At 45.1% G+C, this 17,007-nt stretch overlaps 6 protein-coding genes across 7 annotated transcripts; 5 read left to right on the forward strand and 1 right to left on the reverse strand.

The window, feature by feature from the left end:
* Positions 1 to 326: 326 nt before the first annotated feature.
* On the forward strand, positions 327 to 1,132 carry DFL_003065 (uncharacterized protein; the record flags this gene model as incomplete). The annotated part of the gene is made up of 3 exons (XM_067631949.1): positions 327 to 480; positions 782 to 940; positions 1,017 to 1,132. 3 exons carry the CDS (start codon positions 327 to 329, stop codon positions 1,130 to 1,132), a joined length of 429 nt encoding a protein of 142 aa, XP_067494445.1.
* Positions 1,133 to 4,227: 3,095 nt separating this feature from the next.
* Positions 4,228 to 5,277, forward strand: DFL_003066 (uncharacterized protein; the record flags this gene model as incomplete). Its single annotated transcript, XM_067631950.1, has 4 exons — positions 4,228 to 4,259; positions 4,468 to 4,736; positions 5,032 to 5,192; positions 5,263 to 5,277. The coding sequence occupies 4 exons, from the start codon at positions 4,228 to 4,230 to the stop codon at positions 5,275 to 5,277; spliced, it is 477 nt and encodes a 158-aa protein (XP_067494446.1).
* Positions 5,278 to 6,770: 1,493 nt separating this feature from the next.
* DFL_003067 (uncharacterized protein) lies at positions 6,771 to 7,928 on the reverse strand (the record flags this gene model as incomplete). The annotated part of the gene is made up of 1 exon (XM_067631951.1): positions 6,771 to 7,928. The coding sequence occupies one exon, from the start codon at positions 7,926 to 7,928 to the stop codon at positions 6,771 to 6,773; it is 1,158 nt and encodes a 385-aa protein (XP_067494447.1).
* A 2,469-nt stretch (positions 7,929 to 10,397) lies between these two features.
* DFL_003068 (uncharacterized protein) lies at positions 10,398 to 11,175 on the forward strand (the record flags this gene model as incomplete). The annotated part of the gene is made up of 2 exons (XM_067631952.1): positions 10,398 to 10,559; positions 10,642 to 11,175. The coding sequence occupies 2 exons, from the start codon at positions 10,398 to 10,400 to the stop codon at positions 11,173 to 11,175; spliced, it is 696 nt and encodes a 231-aa protein (XP_067494448.1).
* A 2,593-nt stretch (positions 11,176 to 13,768) lies between these two features.
* DFL_003069 (uncharacterized protein) lies at positions 13,769 to 15,552 on the forward strand (the record flags this gene model as incomplete). 2 transcript variants are annotated; one of them, XM_067631954.1, is made up of 3 exons in its annotated part: positions 13,769 to 15,231; positions 15,332 to 15,359; positions 15,436 to 15,552. In XM_067631954.1, 3 exons carry the CDS (start codon positions 13,769 to 13,771, stop codon positions 15,550 to 15,552), a joined length of 1,608 nt encoding a protein of 535 aa, XP_067494450.1. The 2 variants fall into 2 exon arrangements, with proteins under 2 accessions (XP_067494450.1, XP_067494449.1); XM_067631953.1 differs by having other exon boundaries at positions 15,332 to 15,363; positions 15,436 to 15,452.
* Positions 15,553 to 15,980: 428 nt separating this feature from the next.
* Positions 15,981 to 16,745, forward strand: DFL_003070 (uncharacterized protein; the record flags this gene model as incomplete). Its single annotated transcript, XM_067631957.1, has 1 exon — positions 15,981 to 16,745. The coding sequence occupies one exon, from the start codon at positions 15,981 to 15,983 to the stop codon at positions 16,743 to 16,745; it is 765 nt and encodes a 254-aa protein (XP_067494451.1).
* Positions 16,746 to 17,007: the final 262 nt, after the last annotated feature.

Consider the following 17,007-nt stretch of genomic DNA (forward strand, 5'->3'; position numbering starts at 1 on the left):
CAGTCCCAGGATTAAACCCTCATCCCGTTGGTTTTTGTGAAATCTCCTACTAGCTAAGTATGACGTGAGGTCAGGCGCCTAATCGGGGTAGTACAAAATACCATATTAAGCCATCCATCGCCATGGGAGAAAAGGTTTGGGAGTTTTTTCGCCACGTTCCCGGCCCAAAGACCCAAACCGGACAATGGTGATGGCGGAAAAGTTTTGAAATTTCGTTTTTGGAGCTATTATCTTTGGTCGTTGCGATCATTGCTCTCTTGTTCTGCCGTGCTGGACCAAATACGACTTTCACTCCCAATGCCGTACAGTAAGGTTAAACGTGTACAATGACCCAGCGGCGAAGGACCTCGGAGGGCCCTACTGAGGATGACGCGGCCGAGCAGCAGCCCGTGGCGGGTCCAACCGAGAATGCTGCACCGCCGTCAGCTGAACGTTCCGCGCGACGACAGGTTTCGAATTCGGCTACAAACCACGATGCTGGTACATTAGATCAACCAGACGCGACAAGCAGTCCAGTTTCAGTGGAAGCTGCTGCCGCCAATTAAGTGGGACCTTTGATTGGTTACTGCTTCTGTCCAGACTGGAAAGTTACATTAAGGAGCCCATCCCGGGAGCGGGTCATTGCAAGGATTCTCAGGCGATATCATCAAGTTTCTTCTATATATTCCTTACCGTTAGTATGGGCTGTCCAACCCCACAATCACTTTTTAATGTTTGCTCTATCGCTGCAAGCGGTATGCATTAGCAAAATCGTGAACTGGGATTGTTTCACAGAATCTAGAGGTCGAACCTCAGGTCCGCGAGGCACGTAACGTCGAATCATCTACCTACTACTTCTACTACTACTACTACTACTACACCATCGGGACAGGAGACAACACGGGGAGGAGTCAATCTCGAACGTTCTGCAAACGATGTGGAACTGTACTATTCGTTACTCGTAAGCCGGCCCATCGTTTATATCTTGAAAGTCCATCTCGCAGATTGCGCGTTTTAAGTTCTCGTCACTTCACCAGTTGCATGCGTTACGCCCTGCATCCGGGAATGTAGAAATGACGACAAGCTGCTTAAGAAGTCGCACGGGTCCACGATGCAAAAAAGGTTATTGAGAATGTGCCGTCAAATACCATAAACTACTGCAAAGCTATAATTTGAAATTGTGCAGCTGAATCCCTCGAGGGCACCCTAGCAGTCAACAGGAATCTGTTTGTTGGCCCGTATAACAATCCATCTCCCGCCCTGAAAGAGCTCCTGATTCCAAGAACCGAAACTTTCACAGAAGTCTGATCATAGTGGCATCCTGAACAGGAGGGTGTGCTTCATCAGTACGTTAGAATTCCTGTCGGGTTTGGTGACAACGGGAACAGCGACGATGCAAAGGTAAATCCTGCCGTTCTTGCTGGTGAACTGCACTTATACCATGTAGGAGTGCCCTTTTGGGTGGCGGTTGCATGTGGGCGATGCGGCAATATCCTTCCTACATCGTTTATCGGTGGATACCTGTACCCGGTACCTGATTACAATTTTTTATATATATTTCATTGTCGACATCTTGAAGGAGTATCTGAACTTTAGGCTCCTAGCATATATTAATTGACTTCTTTCCTAAATCCGGATCCCTTCCGTTTTGGTGTTCTTGGTTTGCTGCTATTTTGTGTTTCTTTCCTTAGAACACTTGGTTTCATTACGGGCCTGTTGTGGCCAAGCTCCCCCTTTTTGTAGGTTCTGTTTCGACATGTTAATTGGTGAATATGTGACCTGCATGTCACAATTTCCCTGAATACCCTTCACTGATTTGCATATCAAAACGCATAAAAACCTTCGCGGTTTTGTTGAAATTCAGACTATTTCCTAGCCGCGCATTTCCGTGGATGTTGAGGCGCAGAAGCCATCGATCGGTTTTCCTTAAAATTCTATTTTCATCTTCCCCCGCACTAAACTGGCTTCTCTGGGACGGAATTATGCAAATCAAAGCATATCTGCTATTTGCTACTGTATCGCAAAGGACAATGGAGAATCATACAGAAGTTTAAGTTTCATCAGTGGCTATCCAGCTGTGAAGAGCTGATAAACACACACATGATCCCAACCATTCCAACTCATGGGTTCTGGTGATGCAAAGCCCTCAAATGTATCATATCTTTAAACCCATGTTTATTATACCCTCGAGGGGTCCACGTTATTTTAGAGCTTTCATTTCTTTTGCAGCTCAGGCTATTACAACCCTTAATCTTTTACAAGAAATGGAATTCAGAGTTTTGACAAGCCCCATGGCAACAGCAAGGGCGCATAAGAGTCTCGGGAACTCCCATGACAAGGGTTTTTTGGTGTTTGTCCAACCACAAATCCAAATTTTTGGTAGCGCTACCTACTATGTACACACCATCTTCTATTTTGCCTTCATATTTGGTACCCAAAAGAGTTCACTTTTCTTATCGGATATGAAACAGAAAAAAGGAGACATCTTAGACTGCCTAGAATAGCGAAAGAATGGGGAATTGAATGATACAGAGCTAAGTCGTGGCAGCCACAGTCATTTCTGATAGTCTGGTTATCGTGAAAAACAACTTCGTGGTTGAAGTTTTTGTGCAAGACACGGCTTTCCTTTTTTTCTTAGATAATATTATAAAAGAAAAAAAAAAAGTTTGTTTGAGACAAGATGGAACTAATTATGGAAATATTTAGCCTCGGATTACCTCAGATTGTGATAATCTGTTCAACTGTGTGTATAAGATTTCGATGCCGCTTTTTTGAGGTTATGTACAGTTGGTTCGAAAAGTTGCACCCCCCGTGTGTGGCTTCCCCAATCAACTTGCGCGAAGAAAGCTACAACTCTCGATTTTGTATGTACATAAGCAAAAAGACTCGCAGGGGCAAGGCTTTTCGAACCAACTGTAGATCGCTAAGCCCACCCGGATCAGATTTCGGGGCAAGCTTGAAAAGGTCTAGCCATGCATGCAGGTGCAAGCTTAGCTGAGCCAATTAAGCTGCAAGTTGCAGAAATCACTTTCAATACCTATCACCAACTGACGCGATGATTGGAGCTACAAATTTGAAATTTACCTATAACACTAAAAAAGGGGGAGCTTTGTTGGACGGTTGGGGATTCCAGTAGGCTTTTGGTCATCGGTAAATGATAGCGTTCGAATTTTGGGTTCAATAGTATTGGTCCAATAATGGAGTTCTGATGACATGTTGTTATTATATCTACTATACGCCGGAGAGCTAAAGGATGTTGCCGGCATACGCAATTCAGGGACTAGGCCGTCCTGTTGAGTCTGGATTCGCGGCTATTGCTTTGACTTACTCTATTGGCGCATATGGCCGGCGAAGTTCGGTGGGGTTCAATATTATTGGGATGATCGGTGAGGATGGATAGATCAAATAGGTTTAGATTTCTGCGCGCGGGATAAGCCGGTCCGGTTTGTATGGTTTAGGCGGTTAGGCTTGCATGAAAAGCTGCCGACTACTGCGTCTGAATAGCTGCAGGCTAGAAGGAGTTAACTTGCGATAGTCTACATATCTAAGCATGGCGAGATGGAAGTGCGCAAGTAGCCGAATAATTGTTCTTTTCTGGGAGCTCCAATTTTCGGCCAACATAATTGTATGAGACTAGCGGATCTTGCATGTGCATGTAGATCGAGTAGGCCTGATATCTTCCTAAATTGTGATTTCGATGGACCCGCCTAGATGTGCTTCCTGCATGGTTTGACACTGCCCAAGGATCTGGGAGTGGAGAATGCGACGTCAGACATTGCTTTTGACCGTTTTAAGAAAAATGACTAGTGAGAATTGTTGTGCCAGTACTATATCTTAGTATATACCTTGGAGGTAAGGTTGTAAGTACTAGAAATATGAAATAAATTTCGAAAGCTAGCTGGTCTCTGATAAAGTCGATTTTCTACTCCGTAGCGGATAGTCTGATTGTGCTAATGCACCTATGATACATATCGACCCTGTATGGTTGCCTTGGCCTATTATCCTACTTTAATCGTTTCGTCGACTTCACGGTCGTACAAGTTTCAATCAAGGTTGATGCTGGATACCAGGCCAGGTTAATTAGGACTTCCTGCATATGCCGCTACACTAGCAACGCGCAACACACATAACTTAGGGTTAGGATTCTAGACCGGGCCGAACGGTTGATATAAACGGCTTAAATAGGTGGTCACAGGCCTGAGCGTTTTGGATACTGCAGGGCTTCTTAGATTCTGTGATATCAATGTTATGTGCAAACGGATAGCGGAATTCCTAATGAGGTACTTGAGACAGCCAACTCACGTGAAACTACCTTTTCGACATAACCGATATGGATTGATGGCTTGAGGAAATTGATTTGCAAGCTTGAAGCTGGGGTGCGTCGTTTTATTTCGAGATGGAGCGCCGTTAGACACATTTTCAGCAGAGGCAGCTCATGTGTTGTTTTTGTGATATTTTTTTAGCAACTCATCAACAATACAATAATAGAAGTATCATCCAACGGCCTGTGTACAAGTCAAATCTTGCTGGTTTGGTGGAGGAATCAACTCCTGATGATGGACCGGTGGCACTTTCAACTGATACAGCGGAGCCAGCACCGCTTGCATCAGCATCCGCATCGACACCCGAAGCGACACCAACAACACCGGCCGCAGCGCCGGCCCCTACCCTAGGACCATTTGCACAGACTCCTATAGGCACACCAGAGTCTATGCTAGCAGCCCACACAGCACCCAAAAATATGCTCAACCAAGTTGGTCCGGTCCATTAGCTAGGAACTTTCCCATCCTCTTCCAGAGTAGTAGGCTATGGCCTAGACATATTATGCCCAATCTCCAATAGCAGGAGAATACTGCGAGTGGGATCCTTTCACAAGCGCCTGGGCCTCTTCCACAAATACCTCCTACAGTTGTACCATTCCCGGGCAGGTCTCCTACAATTAGTCCTTATACAACTAGTTATCCATCGAACTAGCCTCTTCCGGACGAACATTTCCAAATGAGTCTCGGGCGGATAGACACGACCCTTCAATCGGAAACCTAATGAACTAAGCATATTGGGATGGAGCTCCTCAACATGAAGTCTCTACGAATTCCCCAGTTGAAGATGGCATCGCTACGAACCCACACACGCCGGCCCAGTCCCCGACGAATGGAGTTCTCGCGAATAAACAGCTTACGAATGAAAGCGCTGAAAGTGGACCGGCTCCTTCAGTACGTCCTCAACAACAAGAAAGTACACCTGAATCAATGTTGAAAGAGCTGAAACCGAAGTTCGCATTAGATCCGATTTCGATAGTCGAGAAAGGATACCTTCCGATCCTTGATGAAAACGACTTTCCGGAATAGGCTATAAACATGGAACGTTACTTGAGAGCGGAGGGGCTTTGGCCAACCTAGGATAGCTCTACAAAGTACGCGAAATGTCCTAATGCAGCAATCCACGCATAGGGCGACAGGGCATACTATGCATACACCCTACCAGAATGTGTTCGACGAGATAGAATAGATGCAACAGGCCTTCTAGTCGTGGTCATGACTTGTGGTAAAAACAACAGGTCTTTGATTCTGCGCAAGGGCACTATTGAAAGCGCATGGGTGTATTTGGAAAAAGCACACGTATGTGGAATCCAGGAACTCAGTCCAGACTTCTTGTTGTTCCACCCGACCGCCGTGATGGAGCTTACTAAGTCTGCGCTACTAGATAATCACAAGCTGTCTGACTTTTTGATGACGGCGTACAGACAATGGTCCTTTTACTTATATTTGATAGAGCATCATCATGGTCATGAGGGCGCGATTCCTAAAGTTTATCTCTCAGAGAACCATTTTTTGAAGGGCTTTTTTGATCGCTTTCCAAACCATCCTCCATACCTTCAGATGAAGGATTATCGGTTAGGGAGGATTGAGAAAGGGGGTCAGGTTTTTAGTCGGGCTTATGGGTGGATCATTGCCATGGAACGAGGCGAGTTGGAAAATTTACCTGTTGCTTTTGGGATAACAAAGATGCCTGGTTTCTGACCAAGGACACCTGGTCATTAGAAGAGTATTTTTCCTTTACGGCTACATCTAGCATTGGTGGCTTAGAACTGGGTTGTCTGTGTATAATAACACTTCCGATACGTCTAGGGCCCGGAGTTGAAATCAAATGGGTGTTCCACGGGTTAATATTTTTACATTGAGAGGCTTATCTTATGATACACAACCTTGGAATGTTTGGACACGGTAAGAGTAGCTAAGATGTAGGACATACACAAAAGAAGTAAAACGATCAATGCTTTTAATGCTATCAGTTCTGGTACTCTGATGGGCTTTTCTAGAACAAAGAAATAACATGCGCTTAAAAAGGGGACGTTAATCATGTAAAGAATCTGTAGAATGGAAAGTTTGGTGGAATATGTGATTGAAGGAGATATATAATCTGACAGGATTGATGGAAACAATCCTACTGTTATATCCAAGGTTAACTTTGACTTCCTCGACATAGTTGAGGAGTCTGGCGACGAGACAACCTTTGGCTGCATAATATGCTCCTGGAAAAAAAAGAGAAAGAAAAAGTTGTCGAAAAAGTGCAAAAAATAACCGGGAGACGGTTTTGGCGTTTGAAATGCCGATGACGACGAAGTGCGTAGTTTTAGATTAAATCGAATCCTAGTTACCAACTAAGCCATATCTCTCATTTCGAAAGGAATGACCACTTTTGGTGTACATAAGGCCCATAGACTGGATTTGTTGCGCCGAGCGTGTTTGGGACCTTTTTGCTTCGCCGCCATATGCCTTTGAAACTTTCTATCACATGAGAAAAAGCTCGATCCCCTGTGTTATATAATGCTCTTGCAGCTCCTCTAGTTTGGGCAGTAGCGTTGGCGCGAAGCCGAAGGCACTAGATCTTGGTTTCCATACATGCACCGTTGTCAAGTTTGGCATCTGTCCTAAAGTTATCGAGGATAGTGACTGTATAGCACTTTGATAGGCCTGTAGCCGGTTTGTTTGTCCTCCCCGTGTTCTGTTGGTATCCTTCACCACCAAATTCTTGAGCGAAGGAGGAAGGTAGGATTCCAAATCTATCGGTTGCTCGTCTACACTTAAGATACTCTTGAAGTTTAGCCAGAGGATTTTGAGATTCGGGATCTTGGCGATATACGGTAGGAACGAGGGAATTCCTTCTGTAAACGAGCAGCCTATGTCCAGGATCAAGGTTTCCAATGTAGCTGCATGAGATGTTATAGCGTCTTCAGCTATAGCTTCATGATCCACGAAGGAGCTGTCGGTGAGTTTTAGGACCTTAAGATGCGCTGCTGATCGGATTATTGGGAGGATATTCCATTGGCCCATCCAGGAACCGTTGAATTCTACCCTTTCGAGTTCCGAGGCTGAACGGCAGGATATTTCTAGAAGGTCCTCTTCTGAACAATTACGGTAGTTGAGGCGGATCTCTTCGTCATATCTGTTGCTTCTGAAGGCAAGACTCTTGGCGCTGTTGTTCCCGGTGTTAAAATTGACACCAATCTGTGGGATAGAAAAGGAGATGGGGATATTTGGTGAGTCGGTTGAAAGCTGGTTTGGATTTGCCCCGAAGGAAATACCCCGTGGATCATGCCATTGCTTGTGCACGGTGAATTTGCGAAGGGCCGGGAGCTGTAAAATCTCGGCCACAGTGGTACTGCACGGATATTCTCCGTGGGATTCAACATCTCCGTACTGGAGGTTTACAGAACTGAGATGTTGGTAACAAGGCGGGGCGATAGTTTTCCAAGCAACGATCAGATGTCGAGTAGACGGTATTCCAGGGCGAGCCTCGTCGCCTAGCGTGAGTGATAACTCGGTCAAGTTAGGAAGGAGGTAAGTTAGAAGAGTCACAAATACGCCTGCATCGCCTGAATTTATCCCATTCAGTAATACGGGGTATGCTATTCCATATTTTCGGGCAACTTCTCGACATGAATTCATCTGGAGATCTAGATTTTCGTCGCACATGTAGCCTCGAAGCCTTTTCCAATAACTGGACGAGGACCAGGGCCCAACTTTGAGCTCCCGGGTTACGTAACCAAGTTTAGGGTACTCGTGTAAGTAGGAAATCAGGGGAACATATGCAAGAAGGATCGAGTCACAGGACATGGAACTTGAATGAAGAGACAGGCAATTCGCGCTGTGAGACAGCTCGAGCCGTCTGTGCAGCAGAGGATAGGAGACGTGGCGGAGTCTATTACAAGAATGGGCAACAGAGAGGAGACGGGATGCATGTGGACCATATGAAAGGTAATAGATTTTGGAATGGGGTCTCCGTAACGCGGCGGTAGATTCCCGTTGCAAGTTCTCGACGATCTGGATGAGAAGCTCTGTAGGGAGCGAGAGGATCGTGGTCATGGTAGAAAACCTTTCCCTTTCGTGGGCCGACCTGCTTCGGGAAGAATAGAAAGCAGACTAAATGTGATACGAACTGTAGGTAGGCAGACAGATAGGCTGTTGTGGTGAAATTCTATACTGACGAAGCTGTGGGGCTGAGCAGGCGTGTTTTGTGTTGCCCGATGTTGGGATGTGTGGAACGTCTCCACCTCGTTCTTGTCAATGTCAAGCTCGAACTTTTCGAGAGACGTCGAAGCCGGGTACTTTCCCTTGCTATTTCAACCTTTCCGGTACCAGGAGATTGGTACTCGGGACTTGACCTTGACGTTCTGGGCAACTGCAGTCTCGGATGGGGTCGCGAATATATTCCCGTTCCGTCTCGATTCGAAGGTTTTGGTCATAACTTACGTCGCCAGTCTCGTTCGCCAAAACTCGTCGAGGGCGCTGCGGCCTGTAACCGATTGGGGTTATTTACGCAAATGCAACGAGCCTTGTGGGACTGGATTGGGGTGATGGGATGATGCAGATTTATCGACGTCGCCCTGTGATATAGCAACTGAGAGGCTGTGCTTCTACAGCTAGCTAACTAGAAGAGTCGGGAATCGATTCGAATTCGGCGTTCAACAAGGGTTCTCCCGGCCTCCCGTTAGCATAGCTATCTGCAGGGCGAACGATTGGCGATACCCTGACAATAGGACTCGAATTGGACGAATCGCAGCTCACCCTCAGAGACACTGAGCTATTATTGAAAGCGATGGCAAAGTAGGTACGTTCTTTGTCAGCATGTATAGTACGCAGAAAAAAATCGATGGTGGTGACTGTTGGGAAAAGAGGCAGGGAGCTAACTGGCAGCGCTTTGTGCCAAGCGCATGAGCTTGAAGGACACAGACGGGAGTAGCCAATCGGGTGGGCCCCGTGCATGCCATACTAATTGCCTTTTGGTGGAAGTGATCGATCGAAGAAGGCCTTACTGGCTCGAATTCTTACCCCTCCTTGTGGATTCCTTCCATGGGGTGGGCCTCACACCCAGCTTGTCCTTTTTCCCTTGACATTTAAAACAGCATTCGCCTTTTGCCAAATCCAATTTTTATTATTTTTGTTATTGCTTAACATATAACTAACATATAACTAACACCGCAAAGTTTTTTCCTTGCGGAAACGGCAGGATATAGGAAGGATCAGGAATGGGGGTTTCATATGAGGGGTCAGCTGGCTATCGCAGCGGATTACCCCGCTTTTGCTAGCGATGTTCGACCAAGGAACACTACACTATACGACCAGGTGTTATTTCAAGGCCCGCGGGCTAGGCCATGATGACTCTTGGGGTCCCCCACATCTGTCGCAATCCTGTCGCTTTTTTTTTCTTTTCTTTATTGCTTTAGACAAACCGTGGAAACCTCAACCTGAAAATTTCCTGAGTTGCCGGCCCAGAGTCTCACTAGGGCCTAGGATCGGGATACTAGAGAAAGTAGCTCTTGGTCCTATTTAAATTTACTAAAACAAAAAAGCAAGGTTACGTTAAGGCCCCTATGTCGCCGCCGCAAATGCAGGTCAAGGTTTTGGCCAGCACATCCATACAGAGCTATCTTTCATCGCCTAGGCACAAGGCCTCCTGGAAGAAGTCTATGGGAAAGCAAGGCTTGAGGCGAACGCCTTTGTTCTACGGGTCTTAAAACTGACTATCCCCATCAATTTTACGAATTTTACCCAACAAAGGAATAATACTCGCCCTTTATTTCATTTCTATTCGCGTAAAAACTACAGGCCTAGTGATTAATATATTGGAATTATATTACATTTCCTTCCTTATTATACTTGCTTGAAGCCGCTAACTAGCAATATATATATGTTCCGTCCCTCCATTCAAAATTCCACCAGAAAACAACTTACAACTAAATTCAATCTACAATCAAAATTACTTACCAAACACTGGAGCAATCGAATATATACTTATATATAGATTGCTAATATAACACAAACCCCCCAAGATATCGCGAAGTTATATTTTTATCAAACCCTAACTCTTACTCTTTTCCTTCTCTATTGCTCAGACCTATTATAGGAAACGGAGAGATGTTGCCAGATTTTGAAAGAGTCCCAAAAAGCCAGAAACGTAGAGGGAGGAGGAGGTCCCATCGTGCCTCCATGCACAATACGGAGCCACTTCGTATTCAAGAAGGTCGCAGTGGCGAGGTCGTAGACAGTGGGTCTCACATGCTCAGAGAGGCTGAGGAAGTAAGTGTACCTTCTTATTTGAAATTATTGGTCATATACAGTATCATAACCTATACCTATAGATGCTAACTAGCCACTGTAGATGAGGGATGCTGTCGAAAGAGTAGTTTTCCCAGGCTTTGAAGGCTTCTCCAATAATGTTTTTCAGGAAGAAAACTTCTTGTCCGGACACACACACCCTGAAGTATACGAGGAAATGAATGAAGTTATTCACAGCAAAGATGCTGCCATTCAAGGGTGGATGGACAATATAAATGCTCCATACTTCCTCAATGCCTACGAAACTCGTTCCTCAAGTGCTCAAATCTATACTGAGGCCGCATTGAGACCTGGAGGCTATTTTGAGACCGTCGAACGACGTGTCAAAACCTCCAAGAACCTTGATTGCGATTACGCCACCGAATTTGTCTTGGACATTAAGGCCACACTTGAAAGGTCCTATGCACATCGCCGGGAGGTTGCGCAATATGGCTATGAGGGACAGATCAATCTTGTCCCTGAGATGGAAGCTCTCGCTATTAACAAGACTCCAAGGGTGCAAAGGCGCCGCTCCGGATCAGTTGGTGCGAAGGATGCATCTGAATACAAACAATCTCGTGGTATAAGAAAACGATAACTCTCGATGATGAGAGCGTTTGACTGGCTGTTGCGAGGCGGAATGATGGGCAACGCCAGCACGCGGGCCGCCTCATATCATCTACATTCACCATTTTCTCAGCCGAGTTTTTTTCGGCGAGCTCGAGTCGATCCTATGAGACGACAAAATGGACATCTCTGTCCCCGAATCCCTTAAATCCCCTAGTGGCCTAACCCACGGCTGATGAACTTCGCCATGGACAATGGCTTTACTGAGACGGGATATTATTCGAGCTTTCGGCGTCGAGAGAGCCATTGACTCAACAATTTAATAACACGTTCTCGCGATATTTATCTATCAACTGACTACATCACTTCTAAGAGCTAGAAGAAACTTGCACCGTACAGCAAACCTTTGCGTTTCGTTATGCGTCTCCGCGAACGTTCTAAGATTTTACTGCATCCTTTTTTGGTCGATTGCTGCGTCCGCGTCTCTTTCTTGCCTGTTTCTTCTTCGAAACCTTCCGAATTCCATGATTATTATGCCAACAACCTGCATTTTTCTGAATTTTCAAGGTTACTTTTTGGGTTGGTCTACTTGCAGTTCCTGCGCCTACTAGCCGTCTTTGCTGACACTCTCTCGCCATCCGACTTTCTTGAGTCAAGAAAAGAATGGTTCCTTTTTTTTTGCTCACTTTTGTTTAGATTATAAATGTTCTCTCAAAAAAAAAAAGAAAAAAAAAAAAAAAAAAAAGCCTGTTTAATTGAATCAGGACTGAGGTATAGGTGCCAAATACAATTGCCTTACGCTTACAATCTCCGCGAAAAGAAGTCTAAACAAGACAACCCCAAGACGGGCCGGACCAGAGGGGATGAGATGAGATGAGATGAGGCGAGATGAGATGATCTTCTCTAAGACAACATTGGAGGCAACTTGGTTTTTTTTTTTTTTTTTTTTTGCCTGAGTATATTGACATTCCCGAGATGGTTTGATCTTCGACGTTATTTCCCTGACTTTTTTGCAACGTTGTATGTGCTGATCTTAACGTTAACCCAATTGATATTGAATTCTTGATGACAAAGTTGCCTAGCCGAGGATGCCGCCGATATTTCTTGGGGGGACCTTATTTTGATGTAAGCTTAATTAATCGTCGAAGGAAATGAAGTTGCGACGTCGCAGATCAGATCAGATCGTGATAGGTTTTAAAGTGATTCAATGGAAATGTGCAAACGCAAATCGGGTGTTTGGCATGTGCAAGCCTATCAATGCTAGCTTGAAAAGTCAAACACCCGTCGCGGTGCGATAGGCCTATAGGATTGAGTCCGGGTTTTCGGTAACGCGAATCTGTCAGCCTCGCCTCGTTACTATGTGTCTATAGACGTGATTTTTGTGGGTCCTACCCTTGGAGTAGTACCTTGCTCAGCCATAATTTGATCCTTCACTCTTGAGATACTTAGGACCTGGGTCTCCGCTTATTTTCTATGTGGAAATAGTGCGGCCTTATTTGGGAACGCAGCCTCGTTTTTTTTTTGTCTCTTTTCTCTTGTCTCTTTTAATATTTTTTAGCGAGGGAACCGCGCCTCGAGCACACCATCCGCACTGTCTAGCGTTGGCTATCTAGGACTGGATAAACAAAAACAACGTATATATTCCTTTCATAGGCGAATTCTTCAATCCAAATAATTTGCGTTAATGGAAAATATATGAAAGAATTTTTTTCTGTCGATCATCACCTCTTAGGGGTTGAAATGGTGAGACGTCTATGCGCCTACGGCAGGACGTTGTGATTATGATACTGCGTGGTGATTCCTCACCCATTGTTAAACGGGAAGGAGAGATTAGGGCCAGCCACGTCGCCACCCATAGTACCGCCTAGTTTCGTAATCCCCCTTTCTTCTCTTTTTTTTTGCTTTTTGGATCCTTTCTGAACGCGACTTTGATAATAAATGTCAGACAATTTCTCTAGGGAGATTGTCAGAGAGGTGAAAGCAAGTAAGCGTATCGATGTATGATCTGAACTAGTGTTATATGCATGCATTTCGAGGTTATTTCCGAACCTGGATCATGTTTTTGAGGCACAAATTTGTGGGTGTATGGCTCGAAGTTGCACTTTGTGTTGATATTGTGGTATTCCGGAACGGCTGATTGATTGATTGTAGCGCATACACGCGGGGACATGCTCGACTATCTTGTGACACGGTAGCTGGCTCGTATCTCGCGTTTTCAAATTAAATATTTTCCCGAGAAGTGGAAGACGTGCCGACGAAAGGGCCTGCTCAGAGGCGGAGGATTAATATCCGGATTCCTATTATATTTTCCGGAATTAATAACTTAACATTTGATGCGGGAAATAGGTACTGGGTCAGTACGTTTGGCGGAACCCCTCATTAATTAGTTATTCGCGCACGAAGCATGCATATGAGGTTCGAATCTGACAGATAACTGACAGTTATATCTCGACTACAATAGCAAATAAGAACCATTCCCACTATGCGCTAGTACCTCCTATTGGCGCTTTCTAAAATCCACTCCCCTGCACGGAACCGGAACCGCAGGAACGGGATTTTGAATAATTCGAACTTTGGGCTCTTGATCCTCTAAACCATGGGGCGGTTCCAGCCTTGTTAGGAAAATGACTATTATTACCGATCTCCCAAACGAACTTCTCGAAGAGATTGCTATCAAACTTCGAACGCAATATTACGATTCTAATCGATTCGGAAATGTGCTGGCAGACTTCTCGCTAGTATGTCGTGCGTTCTACCGCGTTGCATTTAGGTATATGCACGACGAACCAGACCTTTCGGCGACGGAAAGGGATTTATGCACGAATAAAAGAGTTTGTGAGTTTTTACGATTGATTCAGAAGAATCCTGGATTGGGGTATGTGGTTCGTACCTTGGCGATTGGACCATGGGATCCTACTGAATTGTCGAGAAAGTGGAGTAAAAACGAATCGTTTATGAAAAGCTATGACTTTTTGAAGCGGACAATTGAGAGTAAAGCGGTCCAGGAGGAAGATGTGGAGAGGCTCAATGACCACCCGATGAGTGTCCTAGTTGCAGCATTGTTCTATTTACTACCAGGGCTGGGGTATCTTCACTTGGTCCTACAGTCATCAAAACGGGATGAGCCACTATCAACGAGATGGTTGCTTTTGGCAATGGATATTGCCCCTTTACCGTTCGGAGAAAAGATTAGAGGGATGGAATTGGAGTATATTGAACTAGATACTACTGGGGTCTTTCCATGCCGGACAACACTCGGTGCACTCCTGGGGCTTCCGGGACTTGAGCATGTGAGGTTTACCTCGGAAGATGCTGCTAACTCTCTACTCCTTGCTGGGACTTATTCCCAGCTTCCGCTATCACAGGGGGTTGAGAATTTAGTAATAGCCCCGGAACCGGAACCGGAACCGGAATCGACAATTGTCTTGTCTTCTGCACATTCGAACGCCTATGAGAGATTTCGCAGCTTCGATCCCCTTTGCAAGCAGAGGTTGTTGGATATTAGGAATACGTCTTCTATTACGGGGCTTTCCTTTTACAACAATCCTTGCAGTACTTTTTCTATTCCGAATATTATCCAAGCATCGAAAGAGTTGAAGGAATTTGATTGTTTCATCGGAAGTAGAACAAGAGATAGTAGGGAAGATGTCCAAGCCGTCCACAGAGCTCTCCTGGAACACAAAGATACACTCGAGTATCTTTCGATGAGCTACTACAAAGGTTTTGGTAACCGACATAATCCGAATTTCCAATTAGATTTCTCAGCCTTTAGGAGATTGGAGACACTTCAAGTCAGCATGTTACTCCTAGCAGATATCGATGCCCCTCAGATTATCATTGGCAATGTCCTACCCGCCAATCTTGACAGTTTAGCAGTCAAGATACGGCACCCATCGTTTGCAAGCCCTGGGGTTTGTGATTGGGACGAAGTGGTACTGTGCTTAATTACGAAAATCGCAGGAATGAGGGATGCGAAATTGGAGAAGTTGAATAGTGTGGATGTGAGAGTTATCAATCACCCGGCAAAGGCTTCGGGGAGCCTGAAGTTGAAGGAAGCGAGGAGAATGATGAATGAAATGGGAATAGAGTAAGACAACCATCCATCCATGGGCTTCTGTAAAGGTTTATCAATATACTTTTTTGATACGATGACTAATGGAATACGAATTTGTTTTAATAATGTATAGGTTTACAGCGACGACTTATGATCCAAGTGTAGGTCTGTCAATATAGCACATATACCCTTGAAGCTATTGATCAAAAACGTATACTGACCGGATTGGTGTTACAGGGACTGTTGAATTATAGCCTCTGGACTAACTCTGAGGTATATATGGAGGCATGGTATAATAGAATCGAGGCTGAGGAATGGATATTGGGGATTGCTTATAAACTTATGGCAGAGTAGTGCTACAGTGCGAGTGTAACGGGCTAGTTATAAAACTTAATATTATTGCTAGAGACTGGACTAGATCATGTGATTGGGAAGGCAAATTGTAGACTTCGGCAGGGCGGAATTAATGTCCGCAGAGACCCCCCAAACCATGGCTGAGCAGCATTCATAAACAGCCCCTTAGTAACCCATCAACGCTGGCTTTCAGTCAACACCCTCACTTCTGTTACCTCCCTCGCCTCCTTCACCATCGCCACCCCAACGACTTCTTCATCCTAACCGAGCAGGTTCCCATCTCAAGCCCACGTTACCAAGAATTCTACGCATCTGTAAGTACTATCTTCTGCATCTTATCTTGTTTTAACTTGTAGATGCTCTCGGAAATGTTCTAATTATTAGTGTAGACCAACAGCATTTCACAGTTTCTATGAGATTTTGTGGCAATGAAGCATATAGTTCCTCCACTAAAAGAACCGATGACTCTCAGAGCTGAAGAGACAACAACTCTTGATGCTGAAGAACCAGGGCTTCCCAAGACAGGGCAACTTCTCGCTGCTGGAGAGGATGAATACAACAATCATCCACATGCAGACTCCGAGCGGGCTCTTCCTTCCGATGATTATTCGGCTCAATGGCCGGATTTTTCCACTGAGTCAGATCATGATGATAATGACCTTCTCCTCGATATTGGTGGCTATTTATTCAATGATAAGCTTTACGATCACCAAACTCCTTGTTTTTTCAAATTCCGGCTGAAGTCAGATTGGAAATCTACGAACATATTGTCGGAAGGGATAATTTCAGGCAGAGAGAAGCTGGCTGGCGGGATTGTCCAGGATCCTAAGACCAAAAATCGAATGCTTACAGACATCGACCTCCAATTGTCCTCAGCAAGTGCCAATATGACCAGACAATGGAGACTAGGCTTTATCAATACATGGCGCATGGAATCATCGGTGAAAACCTCATCCCAGTCGACTAATCTGAGCGCCAAAAGTGCGACCATGGAACGTACCTTTTGTTTCGTCATCCCAAATGCTTGTTCCGCGGACGAGTCCAATACAAAGGGCTCAATCTCAGCTTCCTATGAACCTGTAAGAAAATCTACGACGAGGCTAAACATGTTCACCTACGAAATACAGCCGTCTTTTTTTGCTCACCAAGTGTCTTCAACACCCTCGTCTCGAGCCTCGGTGCAATTCAACTAGCGAATGTACATTCCTTAAATCTCAACAACTCCTCCGCCTACGAGATGGATGATTGGGGGTACTCTCTTGAAGAGGGTACGATTTCTCTGCCCCCATCTCTGCAGAATCTATACATTTGGCTAGATTTTCTGTCGGATCGAGATGATAAAAAGCGATCGAAGGGTTACATTGGGACATTAGGTGCCTATGTCTACTACAAAAAGCCATTCTGCTTGCTTTGAAAGTACCCTTTGAGAGAGGTGAAGATCGCCTTATACCCTGG

This window comes from Arthrobotrys flagrans (genome assembly GCF_004000055.1).
Source record: "Arthrobotrys flagrans strain CBS H-5679 chromosome Unknown unitig_3, whole genome shotgun sequence".
Taxonomy (NCBI): domain Eukaryota; kingdom Fungi; phylum Ascomycota; class Orbiliomycetes; order Orbiliales; family Orbiliaceae; genus Arthrobotrys; species Arthrobotrys flagrans.